This window comes from Gobio gobio (genome assembly GCF_949357685.1).
Source record: "Gobio gobio genome assembly, chromosome: 1".
In the NCBI taxonomy this organism is placed as follows: domain Eukaryota; kingdom Metazoa; phylum Chordata; class Actinopteri; order Cypriniformes; family Gobionidae; genus Gobio; species Gobio gobio.
The window spans coordinates 46,847,426-46,873,618 of record NC_137097.1 but is presented as its reverse complement, the minus strand read 5'-3'; the positions used below and the strand labels follow the sequence as shown (position 1 = coordinate 46,873,618).

At 40.7% G+C, this 26,193-nt stretch overlaps 2 protein-coding genes across 7 annotated transcripts in view; one reads left to right on the top strand and one right to left on the bottom strand.

Annotated features, from left to right (window-relative positions):
- Nucleotides 1-5,728, top strand: part of gjc1 (gap junction protein gamma 1) — a 46,043-nt gene extending 40,315 nt beyond the window's left edge. Inside the window, exon 2 of the mRNA XM_079825707.1 lies at nt 1,644-5,728. Within this exon, the coding sequence (XP_079681833.1) occupies nt 1,698-3,131 (1,434 nt within the window). The 5' untranslated portion in view covers nt 1,644-1,697 and the 3' untranslated portion in view covers nt 3,132-5,728. The remainder of the gene's footprint in view (nt 1-1,643) is intronic.
- Nucleotides 5,729-11,371: 5,643 nt separating this feature from the next.
- Nucleotides 11,372-24,830, bottom strand: st8sia6 (ST8 alpha-N-acetyl-neuraminide alpha-2,8-sialyltransferase 6). 6 transcript variants are annotated; one of them, XR_013817221.1, is made up of 8 exons: nt 24,052-24,791; nt 19,098-19,169; nt 18,797-18,877; nt 16,757-16,901; nt 16,562-16,674; nt 16,234-16,326; nt 13,986-14,678; nt 11,372-12,518 (listed from the first exon to the last, which is right to left on the bottom strand). XR_013817221.1 is itself a non-coding variant. In XM_079825677.1 (7 exons), the coding sequence occupies exons 1-7, from the start codon at nt 24,144-24,146 to the stop codon at nt 14,198-14,200; spliced, it is 1,080 nt and encodes a 359-aa protein (XP_079681803.1). In that variant the 5' UTR covers nt 24,147-24,716; the 3' UTR covers nt 13,838-14,197. The 6 variants fall into 6 exon arrangements, 1 of the variants encoding a protein (XP_079681803.1); XR_013817220.1 differs by having other exon boundaries at nt 11,380-12,508; nt 24,052-24,830; XR_013817222.1 differs by having other exon boundaries at nt 11,801-12,527; nt 24,052-24,782.
- Between the last annotated feature and the right edge of the window lie 1,363 nt (nt 24,831-26,193).

Sequence of the window (26,193 nt, the reverse complement as noted above, 5' to 3'; positions counted from 1 at the left end):
GTTTGTGCTCAACAGTCACAGATACAAAACAAAGTCCTTTATTCCCTTTGGGAGTGAGTGCTATTTCAACCTTGAGTGGCAGAGAGTGTGATAGAGAAAGAGAAACAAACGAGTGATGGTGAGATGATGGGGGCATAACAACAACAGCAGTCATTCAAGGACAGATGCTTCAGAGTGACCAGTGGATCCGTGTCGTGTTCTGTACGTCTTTTTTGTTTTCAGTATGTGTGTGTTCATTGTTTGTGTGCTTTCATATGAGCCACATTCTAAGTCTATGTTCCTTACCCCTAGTGCCTCTACCAGCATAGTGAGATGCAGATTAAAGGTGAAGGGCTAGTACACATCAGCGCATGCCCACTGCTGAGGTCCTCTTCTGGGCAGGAGGAACAGGGAAGCCCTGGACCCTCTGGTCTTGTTGAACCCTGTCAGGTCCTGTTTTCAAAGCGACCTTTGAAAAGAAATAAAATAGTCTATTCTCTCTTTCTCTCTCTCTTTCTCAAACATATATACTATATACTTGGATTTATACAAAGATATTATAATATTACATGTCTCCCTTGTGTTTGACTGCTCAGATGCGCCCTTATAGGGTCATAACAATCAATACCTCATATGCTTTATTGGATGGAGAAATCCAAACATTCATTAAAAAAAATAAAGAACAAGAACAAGAACATGCAGAGATAAACCAGAGAGGTCACACTCTCACCCGCTCACCACAGCTGTTCTCCCTCAGGGAAGATTTGTGTGGTTCAGGCTCACTGCTCAAGGTAATTGTGTCTGAGTATGTGTGTGTGAAAGAGAGAGTTCCGTTCATTGAGTCTATTAACACTAGGTTGACCTTTTATCGAGCAATATATCTCAGAATACACAATGAACTATATATGGTTTAACTATATATTGATACAATATTGGTTATTGCATGTTGTTGTTTTCTTCATCTAACGTTCACTAGAAGTTAATAAACTTATTTAATAACACTGTTAAATATAATATATTAAATATAGCAAATCTCCTAAAGTAAAGACAGCATTTTTTAGGTCTAAATTAATTTGTAGCATTTAAAACTGTAGATATTTCATTTTTTAATGTTTTTATTATTATTATTTATTTAGACAAATAGTATAATTTAATAAAGGCCTTTTTTAGGTTTTCAGTCATAACATGAAAATAATTTTGGCCACATCTTTAACATAAGTGCTGTTTGATTTCACATATTATAATGAAGTTTGCATAAAACTTTATCTAAAACTTAGACTGTTATATTTTTGATTTATAGTATTTTTTAATTATGCAAATATCTCAACGAATAAAGGGAAATCCCGCACACTATCAGTACTTGCAAAAAATATGAAAACTTTTTATTAGCAACGTTTCGGTCTATTGACCTTCATCAGGCATATATTGTTTTTCCTACGCACCTATCTATTACCTACAGGTGTGCGATGGTAATTGTGCATTAATTATGCAAATACAAATATCTACTTCAATAATGAAAGACCTGAATATCCATAACGTGTATTATTCATTTTGCGTTCTTAGCTCGTATAATGCTAAAAATTGGTCTGGTTCCTGTAGTGAAAAAAATGTGCACTTTTCATTGCTTTGCATTTATATTTGAAACTCTCTGTGTTTTTTCACAGAGTCTGTGAGCTGTGCAGTGTGGGACGCTGTCTGCCCCGTTGTCATCAGACGTCATGAGCTGGAGCTTCCTGACTCGTCTGCTGGAGGAGATCCAGCACCACTCCACGTCGGTGGGGAAACTCTGGCTCACTACGCTAGTTGTCTTCCGCATCGTGCTGACTGCGGTGGGCGGCGAGTCCATATACTACGATGAGCAGAGTAAGTTTGTCTGCAACTCAGGCCAGCCGGGATGTGAGAACGTCTGCTACGATGCCTTCGCACCACTCTCGCACGTGCGATTCTGGGTTTTTCAGATCATCCTGTCCGCCATGCCCTCTCTGCTCTACATGGGCTATGCTGCCAATAAGATCTCCCACAGCGAGGACTTGCGGGGCGGCACAGGGGCCGGTGCTCCAGCGGTCGGTGACTCGGCAGGGGACGGATACACCCAGCGCAGACCAAGAAAGATGTACTTCGGGGCAAGGCAGCATCGACCAGGACACGAGGACGGGGAAGAGGAACGTGAGGATGACCCCATGATTTACGAAGTGCCTGAGATAGTCAACACGCGTCGGGAGTTGGTGCCACCACGACCCAAACCCAAAATGCGCCACGACGGGCGTCGGCGTATCCGAGATGACGGCCTGATGCGAGTGTATGTGTTACAGCTGCTGACGCGTTCCGCGCTGGAGGCTGGCTTTCTGGCGGGACAGTACCTGTTATATGGTTTTCGTGTGGAACCGATATTTGTGTGCTCAGATAAGCCCTGCCCGCACCATGTGGACTGCTTCATCTCACGCCCCACTGAAAAGACCATCTTCCTCCGAATCATGTACGGCGTCAGCTGCCTTTGCCTGCTGCTAAACCTGTGGGAAATGATTCATCTCGGAGTGGGAACCATCGGCGATGTACTGCGCAAGCGAAACGCAGCATCCACTGATGATGAGTACCAGCTTGGCCTGCTTGCGGCGGGGGGCGTGTCCGTCGGAGTAGGCGGGCCTTCGCTCAGCGAGGGGGAACCAGGAGGTGGGGTTGGGGGTGGTGCAAGAGAAGCAGACTATGTTGGTTATCCCTTTTCCTGGAACACCCCTTCTGCACCACCAGGCTACAACATTGTGGTGAAGCCTGAGACAATGCCATACACAGACCTGAGCAACGCCAAGATGGCATGCAAGCAAAACCGTGCCAACATTGCTCAGGAAGAGCAGCAGCAGTATGGCTCCAATGAGGACAACTTCCCATCTGCAGGTGAGGCGCGGCCGCCACCCATCAACAAAGACGTGATACAGTTAGAGGCGGCCATTCAAGCCTATACCTTGCAGCACAATGCTAGCAATAACCACGATGAGCTCAATGGCACCAATGACATTGATGAGAAGCCTCAGAGTAACATCGCCACAGTACCACAGAAGGAGCGAAAGCAACGGTCCAAGCATGGGAAATCTGGGAGCGCTGGGAGCAGCAGCAGCAGCAAATCAGGAGAAGGCAAACCGTCTGTCTGGATCTGACATTTGCAGGCACACCTGAACATTACACTCAGTGGGCACACTCCCATCCATTTCTAGACACAGAATATTGTGTGTATCCCACAGATTACAAAGACTGCACATTAGCAATTGGAAAATGTGCTGTATATATATTTTTAAATAATTTCAGTGCCTTAAAGAAACTCCAAGAATGAGATGGACTTTTTTCTTCCTTTTTCTTGATCTTCCTAAAATAATCTTGTGTTCTCAAGATTAAGCTCTAAGAACATTCCCTCATAATCCAGAAAAACCCATCCGTTTTCAAAGTTTGGAACTACTCAGTGAGTCACTCAGTGAGAGAAAGTCTTCCTATCGGATCCCTTCGGAAGAGTGATGACACTACAATCCGATTCCAAGCCAGCTGTCTTCCTATTTCCAGTGTTAAAAAAATTTTACTTTTACATTACAATGCTATAACAATGCAATGATGCACCAATGTAGTGGTGGTACACTGTGGTCTTCAAGACCCAACAAAACTGAACAGTCCTGTGAAATAAGATGATAAGCTGTAATCAACATTTACAAACACATTCAGTTCAGTTTTCGGTCAACCGTCAGAGCTATGGTTGTTAGGGGTATCAGTGCGTTGTCTTTCGTTTCTAGAAATTCTCAGTATTGAAATCTCTGTAGTTTTTCTAGCCACCAAGACTGGGGATGTTTAGTTGACGTATCCGCATCCTACTCTGTTCTTGTACTATCCCCTACTGGTGAAGGAAGAAGTTGCAGTCTAGTCTTATCAGCCATATTTATTATATATACAGGGTTTCCACAGTCCTGGAAATTACATGGAATTTTAAAAGTGTGATTTCCAGGCCTGAAAAAAATCATGGAAATTAATTTTTAAAAATTAAAAAGAAAAGAAAATTAGAAATGTATTTCATTGCTCAATTGTCTTGGTTGTTACTTTTAGAAAGAAATCAGTCATTATTATTATTGTGGGGTTTTTTTTTTCTATGTGTGCATGCAGTAATTGAATAGTGAATGGAAAATATCAAGGATATTCATTGGTCATAAAGTGTGGGAACCCTGTACATTTAGGTGCATATGAAAAATAAGTTTCATTAAGATCGACATGACAGAAGCTCACTGTGTATTGTTTCTATTGCTCTATTGAACATGTATCTGTGGGTCCATCCTCTGGCTCTAAGAGATCCAATTAGCAGGTCTAACTTGGTCCAAATGGAGGTTGAGAGTTTAACGGTGCAATGTAGAAATCCAAGATACGCAGAAACACATTCACATGCACACTGTGTTAAGAGTCTTCCATTTTCTCTCTTACTGCCACATTCCAACTTGCGAGACTTTTGCCTTTATGTGGGATGTTTCAATTTGTGACGATTGCCATGGGAGACCAAATACTGTTTGTCACAATAAAGACATCAAGCTACTATGCAGTCATGCGGACTGAGGAAAACACGCCATAGAACACATTGTGTGTGCCTGCGTGTGTGCGCGCTTGCGTGTACCTGAGGATGAGGAGGAGTGATTGCATGAGTGCATGTGATAAATTTTTGATTAACGAATTCAAGAAATAAAAGATGATCCCTTTACATATCAGCATTTCAGCAGTATTTATTGATGCTGAAGATTGTGGCATTATATTTGTGGTTTCTATAAGCGAGACTTGACTTGTTTGTATTTTTAATCATCAATTAGGGTTCTTTTTTTATTAGCTTTTTTAATACATGGAACTGAACAGTGCCCGTATGATTTGACTATTACAAAATATGTTTTGTAGGACTTTTTTATGATTTTGTTGCCTTTAATTGTAGCAAAGCAAAACAATTTGATGTATGTGTTTGTTGTTAAATTTCCTTGTGTGCTCAGTGAATCCTTTTTGTCCTAGTCATCATCGATCCCTTCAAAATAAGATTTTGCATGGGAGGGAAAGTAGAAATGTTTTAGGGGGATTTCCACAGCACTCTTACCAATGGAAAACTCTACACAAAAAATGATTCTTCAATGTAACTACTTTGACCTTTTCTGTGTGGGTGCGTTTTGGAATTTCCAGCAGCTGTATATTCGAGTGCTCCAGATGGAGTGAGTATAAGAGACCCCTCTGCCCCACATCTGCGCACCCCTGCGTGTGTTTACGTTTGCGTTTTTTAATATGCGAGTGTGTGTGGAGTCGGGGTTAGCCGAGGTAATCCTCGAGGAAAAACCTCTCTCATACTTTTGTCAGCTGTCTGAGAAAGAGAAACTGAAGCAGTAAGCTACTTTACTTCAGAGTTTGACACATCGCTTTGAAAGCAAGTCTTCTCAGCAGGTCACAATGAAGTGTGATGGCATTCTTCTTACTGATGAGTATGAGCGATTGTGAAAGCATGCGTTTCAATCTATTGTTTTTTCCTGGTTATCATCAAACCAATAATGTGTTTGAGAAGACTTTTGTTTGTCCGGACTGGTATGTGTTTCTATAAATGTTGTCAATGTGTTTGAAAATGAGGGAGAAAAAATGCATTTAACGTGCCAAGCTGGATTGTCCAGCGATGTACAACTATTTCCAATTTTTGAAAACCCTCTCTTTGGATTTGGAAATGCATGTTCAGAGCTATTTTGTTAATAAAAGGAAATAAATGGGAATCATGTGTGCGTCTGAGAGCGAATATGTGCATTTGGCATTTAAAGGCACCCATGTCAAGGGAATATTTTTGATGGTCCGTGAAGGGGTCAGCCTATTATTCATCCCTATCTTTGACAGATGATGTATTTGTGAGGGGGCGAGCAATGTTTGTCACTCTAAATCATGTCCAGAACATCAACCGTTTCTTGGTATTTGTTGTAGCAGGTTTCTCTCAGAATGGATTCCATAAGGCATCAGATTGACCCGTGAACCATTAACAGAATATGGGGGAGGGGGGTGTCAACACAGTAGTGTCAAATGAGGTTCCAATGGGAATGTCTTTCCCTTTAAAGGATGTAACACAGATGCAGAAAAACTGTGTCGCTAGGCCAACATGAGCGGAATCCCCTGAGTTTGTGCGTAACAGCTTGCGGAACGTTTAGAAAAACAAAAGTGTACTCCCCGGCCATCCATCCATTCCACAAACCACTTATCCTCTGTAGGGCCGCGGGATTCCCCAGCCAATTGACAGCAAATTGAAAATACAGACAACAGAGCAAGGTTCAGGAAGAGAGATAATATTGGAAGGAGGAGGAAGGAGACAGAACTTATCTCACCTTTGCCCTAACAGTAACATTACAAAACCAGATTTACAGGGGCATGTTTTCCATAGACAGTCAGCGATTTAAAACTACTTAAGTGTCTACTTGAGTTGGCCAAAGCATAATTTATGACCAAATTAATTAATTTGTTGTTAATCTAGTGAAATCTTTGCATACATTTTTTTTCCAAGAAAATTATTTTGACATTCATGGCAGCGCTGCCCAGTGAGATTTGTAAGGGGTCAGGATCTGTGATCCAAATATTAAAGGGTTAGTTCACCCAAAAATGAAAATTCTTTCATTAATTACTCACCCTCATGTTGTTGGACACCCGTAAGACCTCCGTTCATATTCGGAACACAAATGAAGATATTTTAGTTGAAAGCTGATGGCTGAGAAAGGCTTCAGACAGGCCTCCATTGGCATTCAGTACATTGACACTTCCAAGATCCATGAAAGGCACTTAAAACGTCGTTACAAAGTCCATCTCACCACAGTGACTCTACAATAACTTTACGATGCGACGACAATAGTTTTTGTGCGCAAAAAAAAATCTAAATAACACCTTTAACCAACTTGTTCTCGACTTCCGTGTGCCTCCACGACGCATGCGCGAGAATATGACGCAGATCCGGCGTTCGGGAATCCATGAAATACACACTTAAACCCCAATTTGAGCACTACGCCGAGACCTAAAGCACGATCAATGTAGAATCCAACAGCTTAGACATGCGCGTCTTCCTCTGCTCGTAAACAAATAGCTTCTGGGTCATATGTCCGAACGCCGGATCTGCGTCATATTCTCGCGCATGCGTCGTGGAGGCACACACGGAAGTCGAGAACAAGTTGGTTAAAGGTGTTATTTTGATTTTTTTTTGGCACAAAAACTATTGTCGTCGCATCGTAAAGTTATTGTAGAGTCACTGTGGTGAGAGAGACTTTGTAACGACGTTTTAAGTGCCTTTTATGGATCTTGGAAGTGTCAATGTACTGAATGCCAATGGAGGCCTGTCTGAAGCCTTTCTCAGCCATCAGCTTTCAACAAAAATATCTTCATTTGTGTTCCGAATATGAACGGAGGTCTTACGGGTGTCCAACGACATGAGGGTGAGTAATTAATGAAAGAATTTTCATTTTTGGGTGAACTAACCCTTTAAAGAGATAGTTTGCCCAAAAATGTTGTTTAGACTCCATTGACTTCCATTGTATGGACAACGTTCTTCAAAAAATATTATTTTGTGTTCCACAGAATAAAGAATGTCATGCAGGTTTGGAAAGGCGACTGTTACATGTATGCCCTGTCTTGTGTTTTGATTAGGATTCTGTTTCTCCCCAGTTTGGTTAATTAGTCATGTCTGTCACCTGTGTCTCGTCCATCACCTGCACCTCGTTATCCTCATTTGCTCTGTGTATGTAAACCCTCAGTTTGCCCTCAGTGTTTGTCGGTTCTTGTTTATGTTGTATGTGTCCGTTGTGTTCCTGAGTTTGTTATCAAAAGTTCCTGTTTCCTGTTCTCCTGGCTACCCTCGTCTCTGTGAGCTCATTGCCTACACGTGAACTGTAACAGCGATGGGGAGTATACCAGAATATTCATTTTCAGATGAACTGGTAATGATTATATTTTGTTCATTTTGTGCATAGTGTACATTTACATGTATTCATTTAACAAATATGGAAAAACAAGAGATTTATCAGCACACTTGAAAAAATATTTAAAAAGCAAGTTACCTGGTTGCCTTATAATTTTGAGGTTATTGAAATTAAAAATGTTAGTTAGTACAATGAACATTTGAGAACCGACATCACCCTTTATTCAAATATATATATATATATATATATATATATATATGTATATGTATATGTATATATATATAGATTTTGTAAGCATATTGCGTAATTGTGTTTTATTAGTAATAATGCAGTGAAACATGCCAAATTGTGCTATTTTCATGATTTATCACAACATTTTTTTTAATTTATGTGGTTCAGATACAATAATATTGAGTTTCTATTTATTAAACCATTTTCCTTCATTGTATTAACTCAAATTTTAAGGCAACCAGGTTACTTGCTTTTTTAAGTTAAACCAACAATATTTTTTACAGTGCAGCCAGCAGTATTAATGGTAGTTTAGTACAGTTTGTTTTCATGAAAACGTATAGTTCATTGTCTTTTGAGTCCGTATTACATGAAATCGAACTCTTGACACTCATTTCCTTCAAAAACAGATGTATTTTGGGTCTCTCTTTTTTTAGAATATTACTAGTTTTATAAATTTTAGTCATGTAGATCACTAATTGAACCAACTTATTTCTTGTCCTTTGTAGTTTGACGGTAGACGGTAGTGTCAATACCTACTGTTATTCACATGCAGAGGAATTTCAGAAGGCCAAAAATTGCAGAGCTGCCCTATCGTAAAAAGCTCCAGTGAGAACAACTGACTGTGAAAAGCCAGTAGCCAACTCAGTCATAGAAGCCGATTAAGGCAACACGTGATCTGACTATCTGCTTTTGAAAGGTGTCTGTGCTAATAATTTAAAGGAGTTCACCCAGAAATTAAAATTCTGTCATCATTTACTCATGTCTAAACTCATGTTCTTTTTGATAATGTACTGGTTGCTCCTTTCCTTGTAATTAGAATGAATGAGGCATGAATGAGTTACATATGAATCATGCACTATATGACGTCTTTGAAAGTCAAAGCTTTGAGTGAAAAACCTTCCCCACCAGTGAACTCTTAAAGGTAGGGCTGTGAATCTTTGGGTAGGCAGCGAATCGATTCGATTCACAATTCATAGGTTTTCAATTCGATTCAAGAATGATTTTTGCCAATTCAGAACGATTCGATTCGAGATGATTCACATTAAAATTCGATTCAATTATGTATTTTTTTTTATATGCATTCATAGGATTATTAAAATGCTTCCCCAATGTGTCTTAGTCAGGGTGTGAATTGACCCTTTTCACATTTCCGGGTTTCTCAGAGCGGAAGTCGTCATATTGGGTTAACTTTTATAGCGGTGAATGAGAGAATAAATTTTGTGTCCCCATTTGCTCAAATAGCAAAAGAAAAACTCCACAATAGTGATTTCACAACTTTCAAAAAGAGGGAAAAAATAGAGTGAGATAGATAACGGCAGTGAAAAGAGAGAAATATGTTAATTTTTACCATCACTCACATAGACGCTGTATTAGAAACACCCTCACAGCAGCGCTAACTCTTTTTTTATTTATTTATTTTTTTGGTGCAAAAGTAATATAAAGGGATAAAACGTTGAATGAAGATCTGTTCAAAGTGACCAAAAGTAAAACTTTCCTCCCGCCCAAAATTAATTTGTCTCAGATGTGCTGGACATGTCATCAGAATGCCCCCATTCCGCATACCCCACGCAAAAGGAGGGTGCTCGCTCTGCTGGAAGGCCCAAGCTGAGGTATAAAGATGTCCTGAAAAGAGATCTGATCTCAGCATACCAACTAACTCCTGGACCAAGGCAGTGCAAAACCGCTCTGAATGGAGGGCTGATCTATAGAGGAAAGGCTCAAGGCGGCAAAGAATCATAAATACGGAGAGAACACAGCAATGGAAAACTTCTGTGTTTGTATACTAGCATACTACTCTTACCTTTTCTGCCAGAGAATGATATGATAAAAGTAGTAAGAGTAATACGCAATGTGGTTCTGAATTCAGTAGCGTTTTAGGCCAAACGGTAGGAAAAAACAGAAAGAAAAATCTTGGGTTACTCAACGTAACCATGGTTCCCTGAGAGGAGGGAACGGAACATTGTGCCATTGTGTGAATCAAACAAGGGCTGGGAGGATTCAATCGTCTCTCACCCTGTAGAAAGCCCGTTATTAAGGCGTGCTAACCAACCGAGCGCCCCTCAATAGTGGCATTAAAATAGCTATCGTGGCTACGTGCTCAGGGGGAAAATAACGTAGGGGAGTTATGTTACCCCTGGGGTCATCTTACCCCATGTTACCATACACTTTAACTGCAGAAACTTGATCAATGTTTTTCTGAGATGAACATGTTCATTCACAAATTGGGCATTGCCACGTCTCTCATGAATCTTCTGTGGATCAGAATAACAACACGTAGCTATATTTCATTTGAAGACATGATGAAATATGTGCGCTAAGTTTTTATAAGCTGTTGACCCAAAAAAAAAAACAGTGAAAACAGGCAATTGAGTGTTATGTGTTATATTACTCTGAGAACTACGCCCACTGGAACATAATCGGCGATATGATAAAAATAAAAACATTATTTTTAAACCATGCCAAAGGATTATTTCATCACCACCCTATGAGATGCACACATTGGCATAGGCTACTGAGTGTCAGGATCCCACAAGTTACCCATTCTTCCTGCTGATGCTTGACATCTTCTTGCCTGTGTCCACCCTTTGTCTCTTTAAAGGCTGGCTTTTACGGTTCGGTAGCTTATAAACACTTAGTTCTGGGTTTTTTAGCTTGCTTGCTGTACACCCTGTCACACAGCAGCTTTTAGGCATTGTTCTGTCTTTTGTTAGAAGCAAGAAATGACAAGGACGCAGCTTCACGCAATACAAAGTCAATGGAGAGGGTTGGATTTACAATGTGAGGTAAAGCGCACTCATACTGTGAGCTCCCAGGATACTCATGATGTGGTCACAATGTGAGGTCACAGTGAGCTAAAAGTGTAACCACACAGCACACTCACTGTGGTCATACTGTGGTCACAATGTGTGGTCATTGTGCAATCATACCGTGAGCTTAGTACAGTGCTATCATTGTGTTAAACTCTCATTCTGTTTAGTGTGAGTTCACTGTGATGTAAAATGTCTCTGATATTGCCATATAATATGCCAATGCAATCAGTTTGATTACTGAAGCTAGGTGATTCTACACCGGAGCTGGCAAGATGGCTGGTTCACATGTACCATGTGCCAGTACTCGGCTAACACAGGTCCAGGCCACAGTGCATATTGGCATTATAATATCATATGAGCGTAAAGCGACCACTCACCATTTCTCCAGTGTAACAAGTCCAGAACACAACAGTACTGTACAGTACAAACGGTTTGCTAACTATTTTTATTTTATTCACCTATTTCATTTCACCTATGTAAAGCACTTTGAATTGCCACTGTGTATGAAATGTGCTATACAAAATAAACTTGGGCTTGCCTTGCCTATTGCTGAAGTATCCACGTTTTTCCAATGTTGAGAAACAGGAAGTATAATGTCCCCCCCCCGGTGACCGACATTTGAACTGCCTCCTCTCAACCTGCTCACATATTGTTCGCACAGTGAGTCTCAGAGTATGAGAATGGTGGGATGTCACAGTGATCATCGCATGATCTCACGTGTTTACTGGGAAGTGCTCAGAACTGGATGACGTAGAATCCACACCGAAAGTACGCTTCTACCTCATATTCCGTGACGGTGCTCCGACTTTGCTTTTCAACCGGGAAGAATGAAATTCTCAGAAAAACACACAAATAACCAATTTCCATCACTGTTTTTAGTGTTTTCAGTGTTTGCAGCCTGTACATATCATCTCAAACAATCCTTTTAATTACTGATAGTTGCCTATTTTTTTTATTTGTCAATTAAATAATTACTAGAAACAGAAACATCTTATGTCATAAACTACACAAATAATTTGCATTTGATCTGAAATGCAATTTTATTTACGTACATTACAGTGATTGGTGTAAGAGTAAATTCATACTTCGATTTGGCACATTGAAATTTGCCACTATTTTTAGCTTTCACACACCTTGTTTCTTACTCTGAATTACACTAACCACATCTATGCTTCTTATTGTTTCCCACTGGGATTGTGACATAAAGCTTTCAGACATTTTACGATCTCCTAGCTGAGATCTGAGTCCTGGATTCAAAAAGTCTACAGTTACGATTCAGTGCTGCTATTACAGCTATTGCTGCACTCCTGAGATCAAATTCACATTCACTGCTAATAAATGCTAAAGAGGACAATACTGGCACTTGTGATGAATGCAACAGAGCTGAAGAAGCACCAATAGCGAGCACATTAAAGGCTGACTAAAGCAAGACCACTTAAGGAGTGTTTAGGGGTGCTGCTCTGGGAGTCATTTTCCTAATTCAATTATTTTACATTATACCAAGGCTGATATCAGGACATTCATTTTCTGCTATTTTTGTGTGCAAGACTATCGCTTCGGTTACTAACGTAACCTCGGATCCCTAAGATGAGGGAACGAGTATTGCGTTTGCTAAAACGCTTATGGGGGGAATTCCTTTCCTCGAGATATTGAAGCAAATTTTTATCCAAAAATACCTTTTACACGCAGTGCAGCTGCACAACTCTCAGCAGGAAGCAGCTGCGTGCTGATTGGCTGTGCCGCTGCAACTGCAGCAACCTATAGCGAGACCGCGGGGCGGGAAGGACCAATCAGGTCCTTCTAAATTCCCGCCACAAGGGGCAACAGAATTTGCATAGCCAAGGGTATATAAGACCCTGTCTCGCAAGGTTAGTCAGGTTAATCGACTGAAGCGACTCCTGAGCAAGTAAGCAAGCACGGCAAACAAACGCAATACTCGTTCCCTCATCTTAGGGAACCGAGGTTACGCTAGTAACCGAAGCGTTCCCTTACGAGAGTACTCTCGTATTGCATTTGCTAAAACGCTTATGGGGGACCAATGCAAAACGCCGTGCTTGCTTAACGGCTCTAAAGCTGACGACACCAACCCAGGCCAACCTAGGTGGGCCCATAATATGATATCAATAAGTCCCAATGAGCCAGACCTGAGTCGGGCCCTAAATGAGAATGAACACGATATACGTGTAATAATATAAAGTATAGACCAGACATAGTCGGGCCAGGAATAATGAATGGCCAGATAATTCGAGCCGTATAAGGAATGTGCTTATGACTTATACAATATTTAACCCAGACCGGACTTTTCGAGCCTTAAGGGGTTAAATCTGTTTACACAGCAAGAAGCCCAGCTTGTAAGGCCGGAACATCTAAATTATAAAATCTGATAAAAGTGGACGGGGAGGCCCAGCCTGCCGCCGCACAGATATCATTCAGAGAAATGCCAGTAGACCAAGCCCACGAAGAGGCCATGCATCTAGTAGAATGGGCTTTGATGCCTAAAGGGCAGCTGAGATTTTTAGACTCATAGGCCAGTGAGATAGCATCCACTATCCAACGTGACAAGGTCTGTTTTGTAACTGCGCACCCTCGGGTGCGGCCGCCAAAGCATACAAAGAGCTGTTCAGTTTGCCTGTAAGCAGCGGAACGCTCTATGTATATCCTCAGCGCTCTGACAGGACAGAGCAAATTAGCATTTTCTTCATCTAACGGTGATGAAAGTGCTGAGAGTGAAATTACCTGTGCTCTGAACAGGGTCTTATATACCCTTGGCTATGCAAATTCTGTTGCCCCTTGTGGCGGGAATTTAGAAGGACCTGATTGGTCCGTCCCGCCCCGCGGTCTCGCTATAGGTTGCTGCAGTTGCAGCGGCACAGCCAATCAGCACGCAGCTGCTTCCTGCTGAGAGTTGTGCAGCTGCACTGCGTGTAAAAGGTATTTTTGGATAAAAATTTGCTTCAATATCTCGAGGAAAGGAATTCCCCCCATAAGCGTTTTAGCAAACGCAATACGAGAGTACTCTCGTAAGGGAACTCAAAGTAACAAAGTAAAGATGAATTTGTTGTGTATGGTCATGGCTTCTTCTTTGAGAAAGTTTGCACAGCAGCACTATAAGCGATATTGTTTCAGAGCACATTCGATTTCACATCCTTTCCGGACACACATCCAGATGGCGATCAAATGGAGAAGTATTCTGTAGGGGTGTACAGTACGTACATCATTACATTACATTAGTTTGCATACCAGTCTCTTGTTTTACCTGCGTGTGGGTTGACAATCCCCCAGGTGTATGCGAACCACACCTTGCTTGTGGAGTTTAAATAAATGTTCGAACTCGGTCGGCATGGAATGCACATTCTTCTTGCTCTGCCGATCATCATAGTAATGGTTGGTGATCTGTCGACTGTCATCAGGATGTTTACTGAAAGGCCAAAAACCGTACAAATGGACATCAGAACAGATTTCTAGTGCTAGGCTGGCCATGATGAGTCCTGTGCTGGGACGAACCGAGTTAAGGCCTCGCTCACGCCAAAACTTTGACAACCTTCTCAAATAATCTGGATTCAGGAAAACAGGCAGCGGTCCATTGCTGCCAAAGTCCTCCAGTGTGTAAAAGGCACGCAGGGATACAGGCGTGTTGTGACCGTAGGAGAATGCTGGCAGCAGCATTAAGGCTTGTCCATAAGGATGAAGGCTTTCCACAAATGGACGACGGCGCTCCATCAGACCACTGTACCTGTAACAGATGAGGATGAACAAAAGCCTGAGTGTGTTTCACTTAAATATTCCTCTCAATTCTGCTCTTTTTAGAGTCAGCATATATGCAATCTGATCATTAACCTATATAGTACACAACCACACTAAACAAACAATCCCAGTCAACTATGTGGGCAACACATTGGTTTTATCTGGTTTACATGGGTATAATCTGGGCATGGGCTCAGAGTGGGCGAATTAGGATGCCCCTATTGGGGAAAGTTACTTTTAAAAGTAGCCTAATACCTAACAATATTGCATTACTTGCTAAAAACTCGCTAATTGTATTACTTAACAAACGATAGGTGCTGCTTGTGGTTTATGTTTTCATGTCTTATGCTCCATCCCAATTCGTCTACTCATACTACGACCTAAAAGTATGTGCTCTTTTTGTGAAGAAAAAGTACATACTTTTGAGTGTGTAGCAGAAGAGTATGCAAGCTTTGGGACATACTACTTCGTCATCTTTAACGGACTCTGTTGCTTAGTTACGTGCATCCCGTCACCGTTTAAACTGCCCTGTCAATCATCGTCACAGTTCAAATCCTCCACATTCAGTTTAATTTTCTACCATATCAGAGAGAAATGTAATCGCACGTTGATCTGCCATTCGGGGGTCTTTAATGCAAAGACTCCTCTCATGTGTTTGCAGTTTAAATATATTGATACATTTAAAAGTTAATGGCCAAACGTATCATTACAAAAGTTCTTAATGCCGCTGCAGGTGAAATATAATGTGGATAATATTGAATAAATATATTTTCGTCAGGTTAAATACTGATATTTGCTCACTCAAACCCTTTTATCTAACCTTAACCGTCGGACTCGCATAACCGTCATGTTTGTAGTTTTTTTAACACTTTGTATCCACGTTTGTAGTTCTAATCGAATCCTCGTCCATCTCGCAATGGGTTGTGGGCAATATCAGCCGTTAGAGTGCGCGTCGATCTGCACTTCGAATTCTGACTGGAAATAGTAGACCATCCGGGAATCTTTGGAATACTCTTTTCAACATACTACGATTTGAGACATACTAATTCTTTTTTTCGAATACTATTTAGTACGGATAGTATGCGAATTGGGACTCAGCGTATGTTCCTGGTTATGTTATATGATTCCCTGTTCCGCTCATGTGCTTTCCCTGTCATGTTCTGATTGGTTTTTCAGGTCATGCGTTTCTCTGTTCTGTTTTGTGATTGGTGTATTGTCTTGATTTTGTTTCTTGTTATTCATTAGTCCTTGTGTGTATACATAGCCCTCATTTTCCCATTAGGTACGTTCGACATTGGCTGTGGCTTGATGTCTTGGTGATCGCCGGGAGTTGCCACTTGCAGGATTCGGAGCTGTGAAGTCAGACACGATCGGCCTGTGCAGCCTATTGTCTCTTGTCGAGGTTTGTTCCCTGTACTGCTGTTGGTGAGTTTATGTTTATGTTTCTTATCAAGCCAAGTCATTGGTTCACGTTTATTTTGAATAAAGCTGCATATGGGTTCTTAGCAACTTGCCTTAAGTGGACATTTATTACACAGACTCACTTCTCATGGAGGATGCTGGGATTTGCAGTCACCAGGTTGGTTTTGTTGCCCACATCTTTCTCAAATCTCTTATCCAGTGGTGGAAGGTTGCATCTAAAATGCAGGGGTGGATAGAGGTTAATTAGGCCATTGTGCTGATAGGAAATAAAAGTTTTGACCTACAGTAAATGCAGTGTTAAGGCTTGTAACTACACTTAGGAACTTAGGAGCTTAAAAGCATGGATAATTATTGTCCCACTAACAATTATTACAGACTTTTGCTTTGGTTTGGTTTGAGATTCTGATCATTTTGACATTAACCTAGACAATGGTCTCATGAGTTACAGACCTAATGACAAACTGGGCAGAATTAATTTCTTCTCCACAGCTGCTATTCGTCAAAATACCACCATTCCCCACCACGGCACATGACTCCCGTGTAGCATTTCCAAAGGGCTGCTCCTACACGCAGACATACACACAATGTAACTGCAAAATCATCAGAGAAACCCTAATTCACTTTGTTTGAATGCTTATACACTACCTTAGCCAAGATACTGAACAGGGCTTGTGTCACCTGTAGTGGCTTTCTCCTCTCTCCATCATAAATAACATTTGACCCCAGTGGGGTGTTGCTCTGTGTGACCACAGCCTTTGACACAGCATGGCATTTGCCACTCAGTAATGACCTGGAAGGGAAAAGACATTGAAGGCCTGTTCACACCGGGACGATTTTCGCACGCATTTATCGCCGACGTTTAACGCCTCGTGACTAAACAAAGGGCGCCAATGCGAGTGTGCACACCGACACGCAAAACGGCAGGCGTAGAAGCGTCATTTATAAAAAAAAACGCATCGGTTCGTTTTTTTATTTTGACGCGGCGTGTTAAAAACTCTCCGACCAATGACATCAGTGCTTTTGTTCACATGGCTGGAGCTGCTGAAGTGACAGTAAAACACGACTTGGTGGCGCTCAAGCACAAAAAGCTCTTGCCGAGCACACATTGATACGACGAAGAAGTAGTAAGTGGACAAAGAAGAAGATGAGCTGCTAATGCTGCTTGCCAGTTAGCAAAAAGTATGTGAATGGTTTTGGCCATAGACATAATATATCTTTGGTTTTGGAAAGCACGTAAATACTGTTTCTCCTTCTTCTGTGTGACAAGCGAGTGTCAGAAGCGTAGAGTGCCGCAGCACCACCTTGTGTACCGGGAGCGCTATCTATTGAATTTGCACGTTCACTCGGTGCATCGCCAGTGAAAATCGCTTGGGTGTGAACCAAGCGGCAACCTCCCGCAGTTTCTCTTGAGGGCCAATACAGAAGTGACATAGTGACCGGTGGATAGCCATTTATCTGCTGTCTGTTAGTCATCGCGTCACTTCAGCACCTGCCAAGAGGGCAACGGCCATCTCGTCCATACTTTGCGCTTCAGAACGGCTTATCAGAATCCTATGGGTGACGTCACAGACACTACGTCCATATTTTTTTACAGTCAATGGTGTGAACACTCAAGACACACCGAAAAACGTCACGAAAAAACGCTGCCGATAAGCGCGCGCAATATTCGTCCCGGTGTGTACAGGCCTTGAGTCTGATGTATTGCAGTCTTATAAGACATAAAATCTAACCTTTAAGGAATTACATTTTTAAGTGAACTATGCCTTTAAAGGGTTAGTTCACCCAAAAATGTAAATTCTGTCATTAATTACTCACCCTCATGTCATTCCAAACCCGTAAGACCTTCATTCATCTTCGGAATACAAATGAAGATGTTTTTGATGAAATCCAAGAGCTCTCTGACCCCTCCATAGACCGCTATTTAATAAACCCTTTCAAGGTCCAGAAAGGTATTAAAAACATTGTTAAAATAGTCCATGTGACTCCAGTGGTTCAACCTTAATTTTATGAAGCAACGAGAATACTTTTTGTGTGCAAAAACAAACAAAAAGAACAACTTTATTAAACAATAACTCTGGTGTAAATCATTCTAAGCGGTAAGCGGGTGAACACAGAGTGAATTATAAGTGGGAGCGGGAGGGTGCGGAATAGAACCTTGCGGGAGCGGGTCGCGCTCAGACCTCTAATCTACGGCAGCCAATGCTGTTCACGAGGAGACTGGCACAGGCCAGAATGAAATATTTGAATAAAGTCATTATTTTTGTTTTTGCACACAAAAAGTATTCTCGGCACTTCATAACATTAAGGCTGAACCACTGGAGTCACATGGACTATTTTAACGATGTCTTTCCTACCTTTCTGGACCTTGAAAGTGTTCATTAAATTGCTGTCTATAGAGGGGTAAGAGAGCTCTCGGATTTCATCAAAAATATCTTCATTTGTGTTCCGAAGATGAACGAAGGTCTTACGGGTTTGGAACGACATATGTGAGGAATTAATGACAGAATTTTCTTTTTTGGGTGAACTAACCCTTTAAGTAAGCATTTGTCTATTTAAAAACTGGTTTAAATTATGATCCACAACCAACAGACCATTACTTTTACTTTCATCCAATAACAAAACTTTGCCACAGAAGTTTAACCTTTGTGCGATCAGCTCATGTTACGCTCTGGGCTACTGTTTTACCTGAATCTTTTAAAGTTTGCCTCGTGTTTTTTCCATCCGTTAGAGTAGTTCCCCAGTGCTTTGGCAATGAATACACTCTCTCTGAAAGAATTAAATGTACATCTTAAAGTATTATCAGGTTTAATGATTTAAACAGAAATGAAAGATATGTAAACATGAACAGTCAATAAATATGAAATTATAATAATAATAATATTAAAATCAAATTGACAAAACATGAAAGATCTCATCTAAAGGTGTTTCCTTTTGGTGTCTGTCATGCAGAAAGAAATGTGTAATATAAGCAGGTTTGCATACATACTTGCATCCTTTGCAGGACTGTGTATCTGAGCCCTTTTGATGAATCTTAGATGAAGGATTAGGGTTTACATTACTGCGGAGAGAAAGAGATTTTTACAAACCAAAAATGATTGCTCATGAGATCTCGAATATTCAAGGTCCAAATTCAGTGGCTCAATAATAGCAGAAATTATTGTCACAATTATTGCTGTCAGGATGCCGGTCTGATCAGCATTAGGCCTCTTTTTGTTGTGTCCTTTGTTTGTCTGGACCACATGGCTGACACATGGTGATTTGTGTTGCCATGCCATGTACTCTGTTGTCCATTGTTACTCCGCCCCATTGTTACCTTGTTATCTCATTATGGCTCACACATGTTTTAGTTCATTTGTCACCCTCTCGTCTTCTGTCCTGTGTCAGATCGAATCTCTGCTCTGCTGGGTTACCTGGCTCTTGTCTGTGGTTACTGAGACGTTGACCGTGAGTCTGCTACAGTTGTAGTCTTAGTCTAGTCTTGTGTTCCTGCCTACTTTCTGCAGTTTTTCTTATTTCTTTATTTTGTTTATTTTTCCCCCGTTTTCCTAAACTTTTTTTTGAGCTCCCGTCTGGCTAGTTTAGTTCGTTTTCCCCCCCTTTCCTTTTCTTTTTGCTCCCAGCTCCCCTGTCTGCTTAGGCTGCCAGATCCAGGCCTTCCTCTTTTTCCATTTTGGATCTTTCCTGCCTGCCACAAAGGATTTCAGCTTCCACTGCCAGGTCCCAACCTCCACTCTCCAGGTTTACTATGCAGCGGACTTCTTCCCAGCAGTCAAAGCGGCGTAATGTCATGAAAGTGCAGACTCGTAGGAAGACCACAAGGGTTTAGGGTGCCATTTGGGACAGGGCCATCGTCTTTGGATTGTAGGCCTACTCATTTATACCTCCACTCTCCAGTGTTGCAGTTTGGACCTGCTCTGCCATTCACTCTGAGAATCTTTTCTTCAACGCCCCCTTTTTGGGCTGACCTGGTACTCCCTCGTACCTGGCTGGTATCCCTGTTTCCCCTAATGACCATGGACTTTTCCTCTGTGTTCCTGATTTTGTTTGCTGTTGTCATTTAATAAACACTGTTCCTGGTTTCTCCTCTTTTACCATCCTGACAATTGCATTGTTGTAGAATAACCACAAATGTCACTCATCATAATTGGAATTGCATTTAGTTTTTTTTACACTAAACCGAACTCAGATTCTTTTGCAGGCATGCTTGCAGCTCACAAAACTGCAGATAAAATGCCATTGACTATTGGCTTTATTGGGAGAGTATTAACTCTACATCAGTTAGTACCTGAGTCCTTGAATTTGATTGGCTAAGCGCTAATATTTGACATGTGAGGGGTGCGTTTCAAAACTGGTTGCCAAAATGGTTTCCAACACCATTCAATGGAACTTGCGACCAAAGTTGGCTAACAATGCTTTTGGGAAACTCACCCCCGTCCAACTAACCCCCTACTGGTGGGGATTTTCAGTGACTTTGTGCATGTTACATAATTTAGTTGTTGGCAACCGTCACAGTGACTGTCATTCATCACTGACCTGATTAGTTCAAGAACACTGATTGACTATGAGTGAGTCATTGAATCATTCAGTAAGGACACATTGCGATTATGTTGTTAAGAGACGCAGTTGATTTTGCTATGGCTTTGTTTGGCGTTTTTGTTGGCGGAGCAAAGATACGTGAAGTAAGCTACTGGATTCAAAAACATTAATGTCTACCCCTTCAATGTAAGTTATTGTTATGCTCTTTTTATTTCGCCAAAGCAAGTTGAAACAACTCATTAGCAAAGAGCAGTTTGTCAGTTAACAATCGTCCTTCCTCTGACAATGTTCATCACTGTATGAAGCCCTGTGCAACTTGCAAAAATTCAATGTTATTCAACGACATCCACTGTTAGCAGTTCATGATGTATCATGGCTCGCTGTCAGCTTTTTTTTTTAATGCATCTTCCCATTTATATTTAGCCTTGTCATGGTTATACACAGTCATATTTGTAACTACACATCAGTCAGGCAAGACATGTTGTACTCTCTGATCTATATAGAGAACATTTATATACATCAGTGGTTGTACCACAGGAGTCAACATCACTGAAAAAAATACTGTCAGTCTATCTACTTATTTTTTTATGTTGTTACTTTCTATTTCTTTGTAATTATTTGTAAAAAAAAAAAAAAAAAAAAAAACATTTTTGTACAAAACGTATGACTAATAATGACTAATATAATTATCAGTATACTTTAATCCCAATCAATCTAAAAAAGAAACAAAGAAAACAAGACCTCTGTTCATGATTGTTACAAGCAATAAGGTCTGTTTCTTTCCCTCCTTGTCTGTCTCTCACTATATATTTCTTCCTCTGTCTCCCTATCTTTGTTTTTACATTCTGTCACTCCCTTCTTGTCTGTTACTCCGTTTTATCCACACCCAGACTTTTCTGCACTGTTTGCAAAATAAAGCCAGACGTCTTTGAGATCAATTTTCAGTAAATAAACTACACTGGTTAGAGTTGAGAGTTATATACTCCTTTATCATTTGTTTAAAGTATTACATTCAAGTCAGGTGTTGTGTAAAAAAAATAAAAGAATTGTTAGATACAGTTCCTCTGAACAGTTAACATGGATCAAAACCAAATGCCCATATCTAAAGTTCAAGCAGAGCTGATTTCTCCTAGGCAAGGAATCATACAAACAGCCTTGCTGAGACGAAGCTTAAAATGATCTTCATATTACTGAAAAACTACTGTGAGATTTTGTAGGCCACACAAGTGACCTTTGACCTTCAAAACTCTGGGTAGAGTCTATTTGTAAGTTTACTCTTTAAAGGAAAGTTACAGATGTGATTGACTGTAATCATTATACTTATCTTCAAGTCAATATTAAAGCCTTAAGTTTATTTCCTGTAATTTGGCATCTACATAGCTGAAGCCTAATTCACATTACCTATGGTGGAGCACTCAATGATTGTGTCGCCGTGAGGTTCTCAGGGAGTTTAATCTCCCACATGCCTTGTTGTGATTAAAGGCTGCTGTTGCCAGTGAAACGGCACATAATAAGGGAAAGGTCACTGCCATGACAGCAAACACCCAACATTACTTAATTAATGAAATTGCTAAACGTTTGTATATTTCCTCTTGATTTCAGTAATGTACACAAAGCAAGTTATTAAGCATGTTAAACAACTGGCTATGAACACAATTTACAAATACAAAGAGACACACACATTATAATACAATAACCACATTTTAAAATGTAATGTCAATTTGACTGTCAAATGTTTCCTGGTTCAGTGTTTAGAACATCTAACGAAATACTGAAGGAGCTATTTTTACCTTATTTTAAGGCCAATTCACACCACAAACACCAATGTACAAGTTGGCTGTTGGATTTAGAATTTTATGAATAATATCTGTCATGTTCACACTGCTCCAAAAGACACCGACAAACACTGATTAAACATGTTCAGTCGGGTGAAAACAAACCCTGACCATCACCAACAGACGCTGACTGGGATAACACACTGATCCAACAAAATGTGTTCGTTGGTGTTTGTCTGTGCGTAGTGAATTAACCTTTATATTAGTGTAATCTGATGCATTTAGTGATGTCTTTTTTTTATTTTTATAAAAGCAAACAATTTTGGTGTTATCATGTTGCTTTAGATAATTAAGAAATATCCTGCATGACGAATTTCTGCATTATTATCCATAAATGTGTTAAATATATAAATATTCTGCCTCTTCCCATCTTTGTAATGGCATTGAATAGTGCCCTTGTTTTCAAAAAGTGCATCCATCCATCATTAAAGTAATCCATACGACTGTATGGGTTAACAAATGCCTTCTGAAGCGAAGCGGTGGGTTTTTGTATTAAAATATCTGTATTTATTTAAAAAGAAATACATATTAATGTAATATTGTTGCATCCTGTTAGGGTGACAGTATCCTGCTGATTACACATTTCTCTTACATAACAATAATGAACTTCCACCCAAAAATGAAAACTAAGTTTTCTGATTTATTTTTTCAACGCAATCAATAAATGAAAAGATGCTGGCAGGTAGTTGCCATGGACGGCAATGAATATATCTGACTAAATGCAGATTGACCAATCAGATTCACAGTTTTATAGAGAACTAAATTAATTTTAGTTTTTAATCAATGAGCTTAATTTGAAGATTGTTATTCCCCTATTTATAATAGACTATATTTATTTAATCAGTTTATGTTCAGTCACAAATCTATATTGTAGCATATCAATCATCTTTTTTTGTGGACTGATTTAGATTGACTGATTTCGTTTCTTAAAGGTCAGTTGATATGAAAGGTATTCATCACATGACTATAATATATATGCTGTAATATTATTGATACATTATGCAATGAGTGAATATTATATGACTATGTACAAGTATAGAGAAAGAAAGATAGACATCTCTGTCTGAAAGACCAAATAAAGCTTTTATATATATATATATATATTTTTTTTTTTGCTTTAACATCATAATTATTTGAATGTAAGAGATAAGTGTTTAGACAAATACAACTTTCAATTATTTACTAAAGTGAAATGTGATACGAAACTTTAATGAAACAAAGTAAACAAGGAACATCTAAAGTCCATCTTTTAGACCTTTCAGTATTTTGAAATATTGAGCAATTTTCCAAAAAGCATCTTGCTTTGCTTATGAAACTTCCTCTGTAATGATGTAATACTCTTTTACTAATCAGATATCTGTGGGGAAACTGAAAGTTTGTCTGACAGTGCCAAGATTAGAGAGCTTTTGACTTACAGAAATGTATTGCCAACTAACTGGACAGAAACAAAGACTTAATTTCAGTCTTGGTTGCCAGCAAACCGTAATGATATGTTTTAGCACTCAGGTCTTCTAAAGTTCACTCTCCAAATAGAAGGACACACACAGGCTGAAACTGATATATACTCACTTGTTCGAAAGGAATATCCAGAAGGCCACACTGCAGAAGGAGCACAGAAGGATGACAGGAAGGAGCCAGAGCATAAGAGTCTTCATAACGTGCATCCACTCTCACACACAGGCTCGGGCTCGGGCGCACACATAGCCGCTGACATGCATGTGCTCTCGTAAACTCTCATTCAAATGCAGATGCAGCCGCTGCCAACGACTTCCTTTCTTGCTCTGCTGTCCTCTCCTTATTTTATTCCTGTGCCTGTTTCTTGACAACTGCACCCTTTTCTTTACTCTCTCTCTCTCTCTCTCTCTCTCTCTCTCTCTCTCTCTCTCTCTCTCGCGCTCTCAGACTGTTAATCTCTTTACTCTCCCTTCCTCCTGCCCCTTTATCTCTTTTTCTCTTTTCTCAACTGACAGCCCTGGCTTTTTATCACTTCTCTGCTGCTTTGCGCTCCCCTTAATCCATCAGCCCACTTTCTTCTCATATGTCTTCTTGGCTCACACAAGAACAAGTTCCTCGGCTTTTCTCTTGTCCGCTATGTTCTGTGTCGAGGCATCTTTCTTTTTTCCCAATACTTCTCCACTTCATCCTTTTTCCTCTCTGTCCTTCCTTGTCTTATAGAAGCTGCTCAGACTTTCCTTCCGTCTGTTGTTTCCCTAGAAATCTCAAGCTGTTGCTTCTCCTGCATTCTCAACCCCCTCCCCCTCTTGCTCACCCAGGGCACAACTTGCTTGCCCCTCCCTCCCAATCTCACTAAAACACACACAGTCACTCTTTCCCCCTCTCCCTCTCTCGTTCTCTCCCAGGGTAATACGAGTGCCGAGTACAGAATTAGCCCATGGCAGCACCTCATGACTGGGAGGGAGGGTTACGTGTGCTCGAGAAAGGGTTTTCCCCTTCATTCCAGTAGCCAATGTTGGTCCAAGAATGCAAAGTGCAGCAGCCAATCAAATGCTCGTCTGATGTGACCCCCCTCAGCCACCCCAGTTTCTTCTGATAGTTTGAGAAAAGGGAACATTCAGTAGTTGTGAGTGTATACATGTGCTGTTTTCTAGTGAGTGAAACTGTATGAATATACAACACTTGTAGTAACCTTGGACAAATATATAAAGCTTGCCAAGTCCAAGGCGATGTGCTTGCCTTATAACAAATTTATATATGATAATGATCATAACCCCTTAGGGCCGCCCCAAAATATGTCCAAATACAAAAAGCTGTGTACATTGTTTTTCGGGGCTGTGCTTCGGGTGAAGACTTACACGTTATCTTATTTTTGCCTTTTTTGAATTATTGTACTGTTTTATTCTGAAACTTCTTTTTAAGTAAACTCTCGGCACTCATATTAACTTGGGAGAGAACGAGAGAGATCCAGCTGCACGAATCTCGTGCTGTCTAGCGTACATCTCGGCATGGATGAAAGAACATCACCTGGCAAAGACTGAGCTTCTCGTCTTCCCTGCCAATCCGACTCTACAACACGACTTCACCATCCAGCTATAGGTTCATCTTTGATTACCCCTTCAGGATCGGTCAGAAATCTTAGAGTAATCTTTGATGACCAGCTGTCCTTCAAAGGCCACATTTCAAAGACAGCTCGGTCATGCAGGTTTGCACTGCAGTAGTCAAGCCTAGAAATGACCAGGGCCTGGACAAGAAGCTGTGTTGCATGCTCTGTTAGGAATGGTCTGATCTTCCTGATGTTGTGCAATGCGCTTCTGGCTGGACTTCCATCGGGTTCGATCGAAACGCTTCAAATGATTCAGAGTGCAGCGGCACGTCTTGTCTTCAACGAGCCCAAAAGGGCCCATGTCACACCTCTCTTCATCTCTCTGCACTGGCTACCTCTCGCTGCTTGCATCAAGTTCAAGGCGCTGACGCTTGCTTATGGATCCACCACAATCTCAGCACCCGCATACTTCGATAGCTTTGATAGCTAATCACAGAGAGGCATGAAATCCCTCACCAGAACATTTTCATTCACCGTTCCCGGCTGGTGGAACGATCTTCCCACCTCCATCTGGAATGCAGAATCACTGACAACATTTAAAGACAGCTGAAAACTCATCTATTCCATGGCCACTTAAAAAAAAAAAAGATTTCTCTTTCCTCTATTTTCCTCTATTCCCTCCCTATTCCAGCTTAGGCTACTCTGAGTAA

Excerpts from the sequence above, each read along its gene's own strand:
- st8sia6 (XM_079825677.1), bottom strand. The coding sequence starts at position 24,146 with ATGCACGTTATGAAGACTCTTATGCTCTGGCTCCTTCCTGTCATCCTT. Across the intron at positions 16,902-18,796 it reads GCAAACTTTAAAAGATTCAG|GTCATTACTGAGTGGCAAAT; the intron begins GTAAAACAGTAG and ends TTTCCCTTCCAG. Across the intron at positions 14,679-16,233 it reads CCCAGCATCCTCCATGAGAA|GTACAGTGGTCTGATGGAGC; the intron begins GTGAGTCTGTGT and ends CATCTGTTACAG.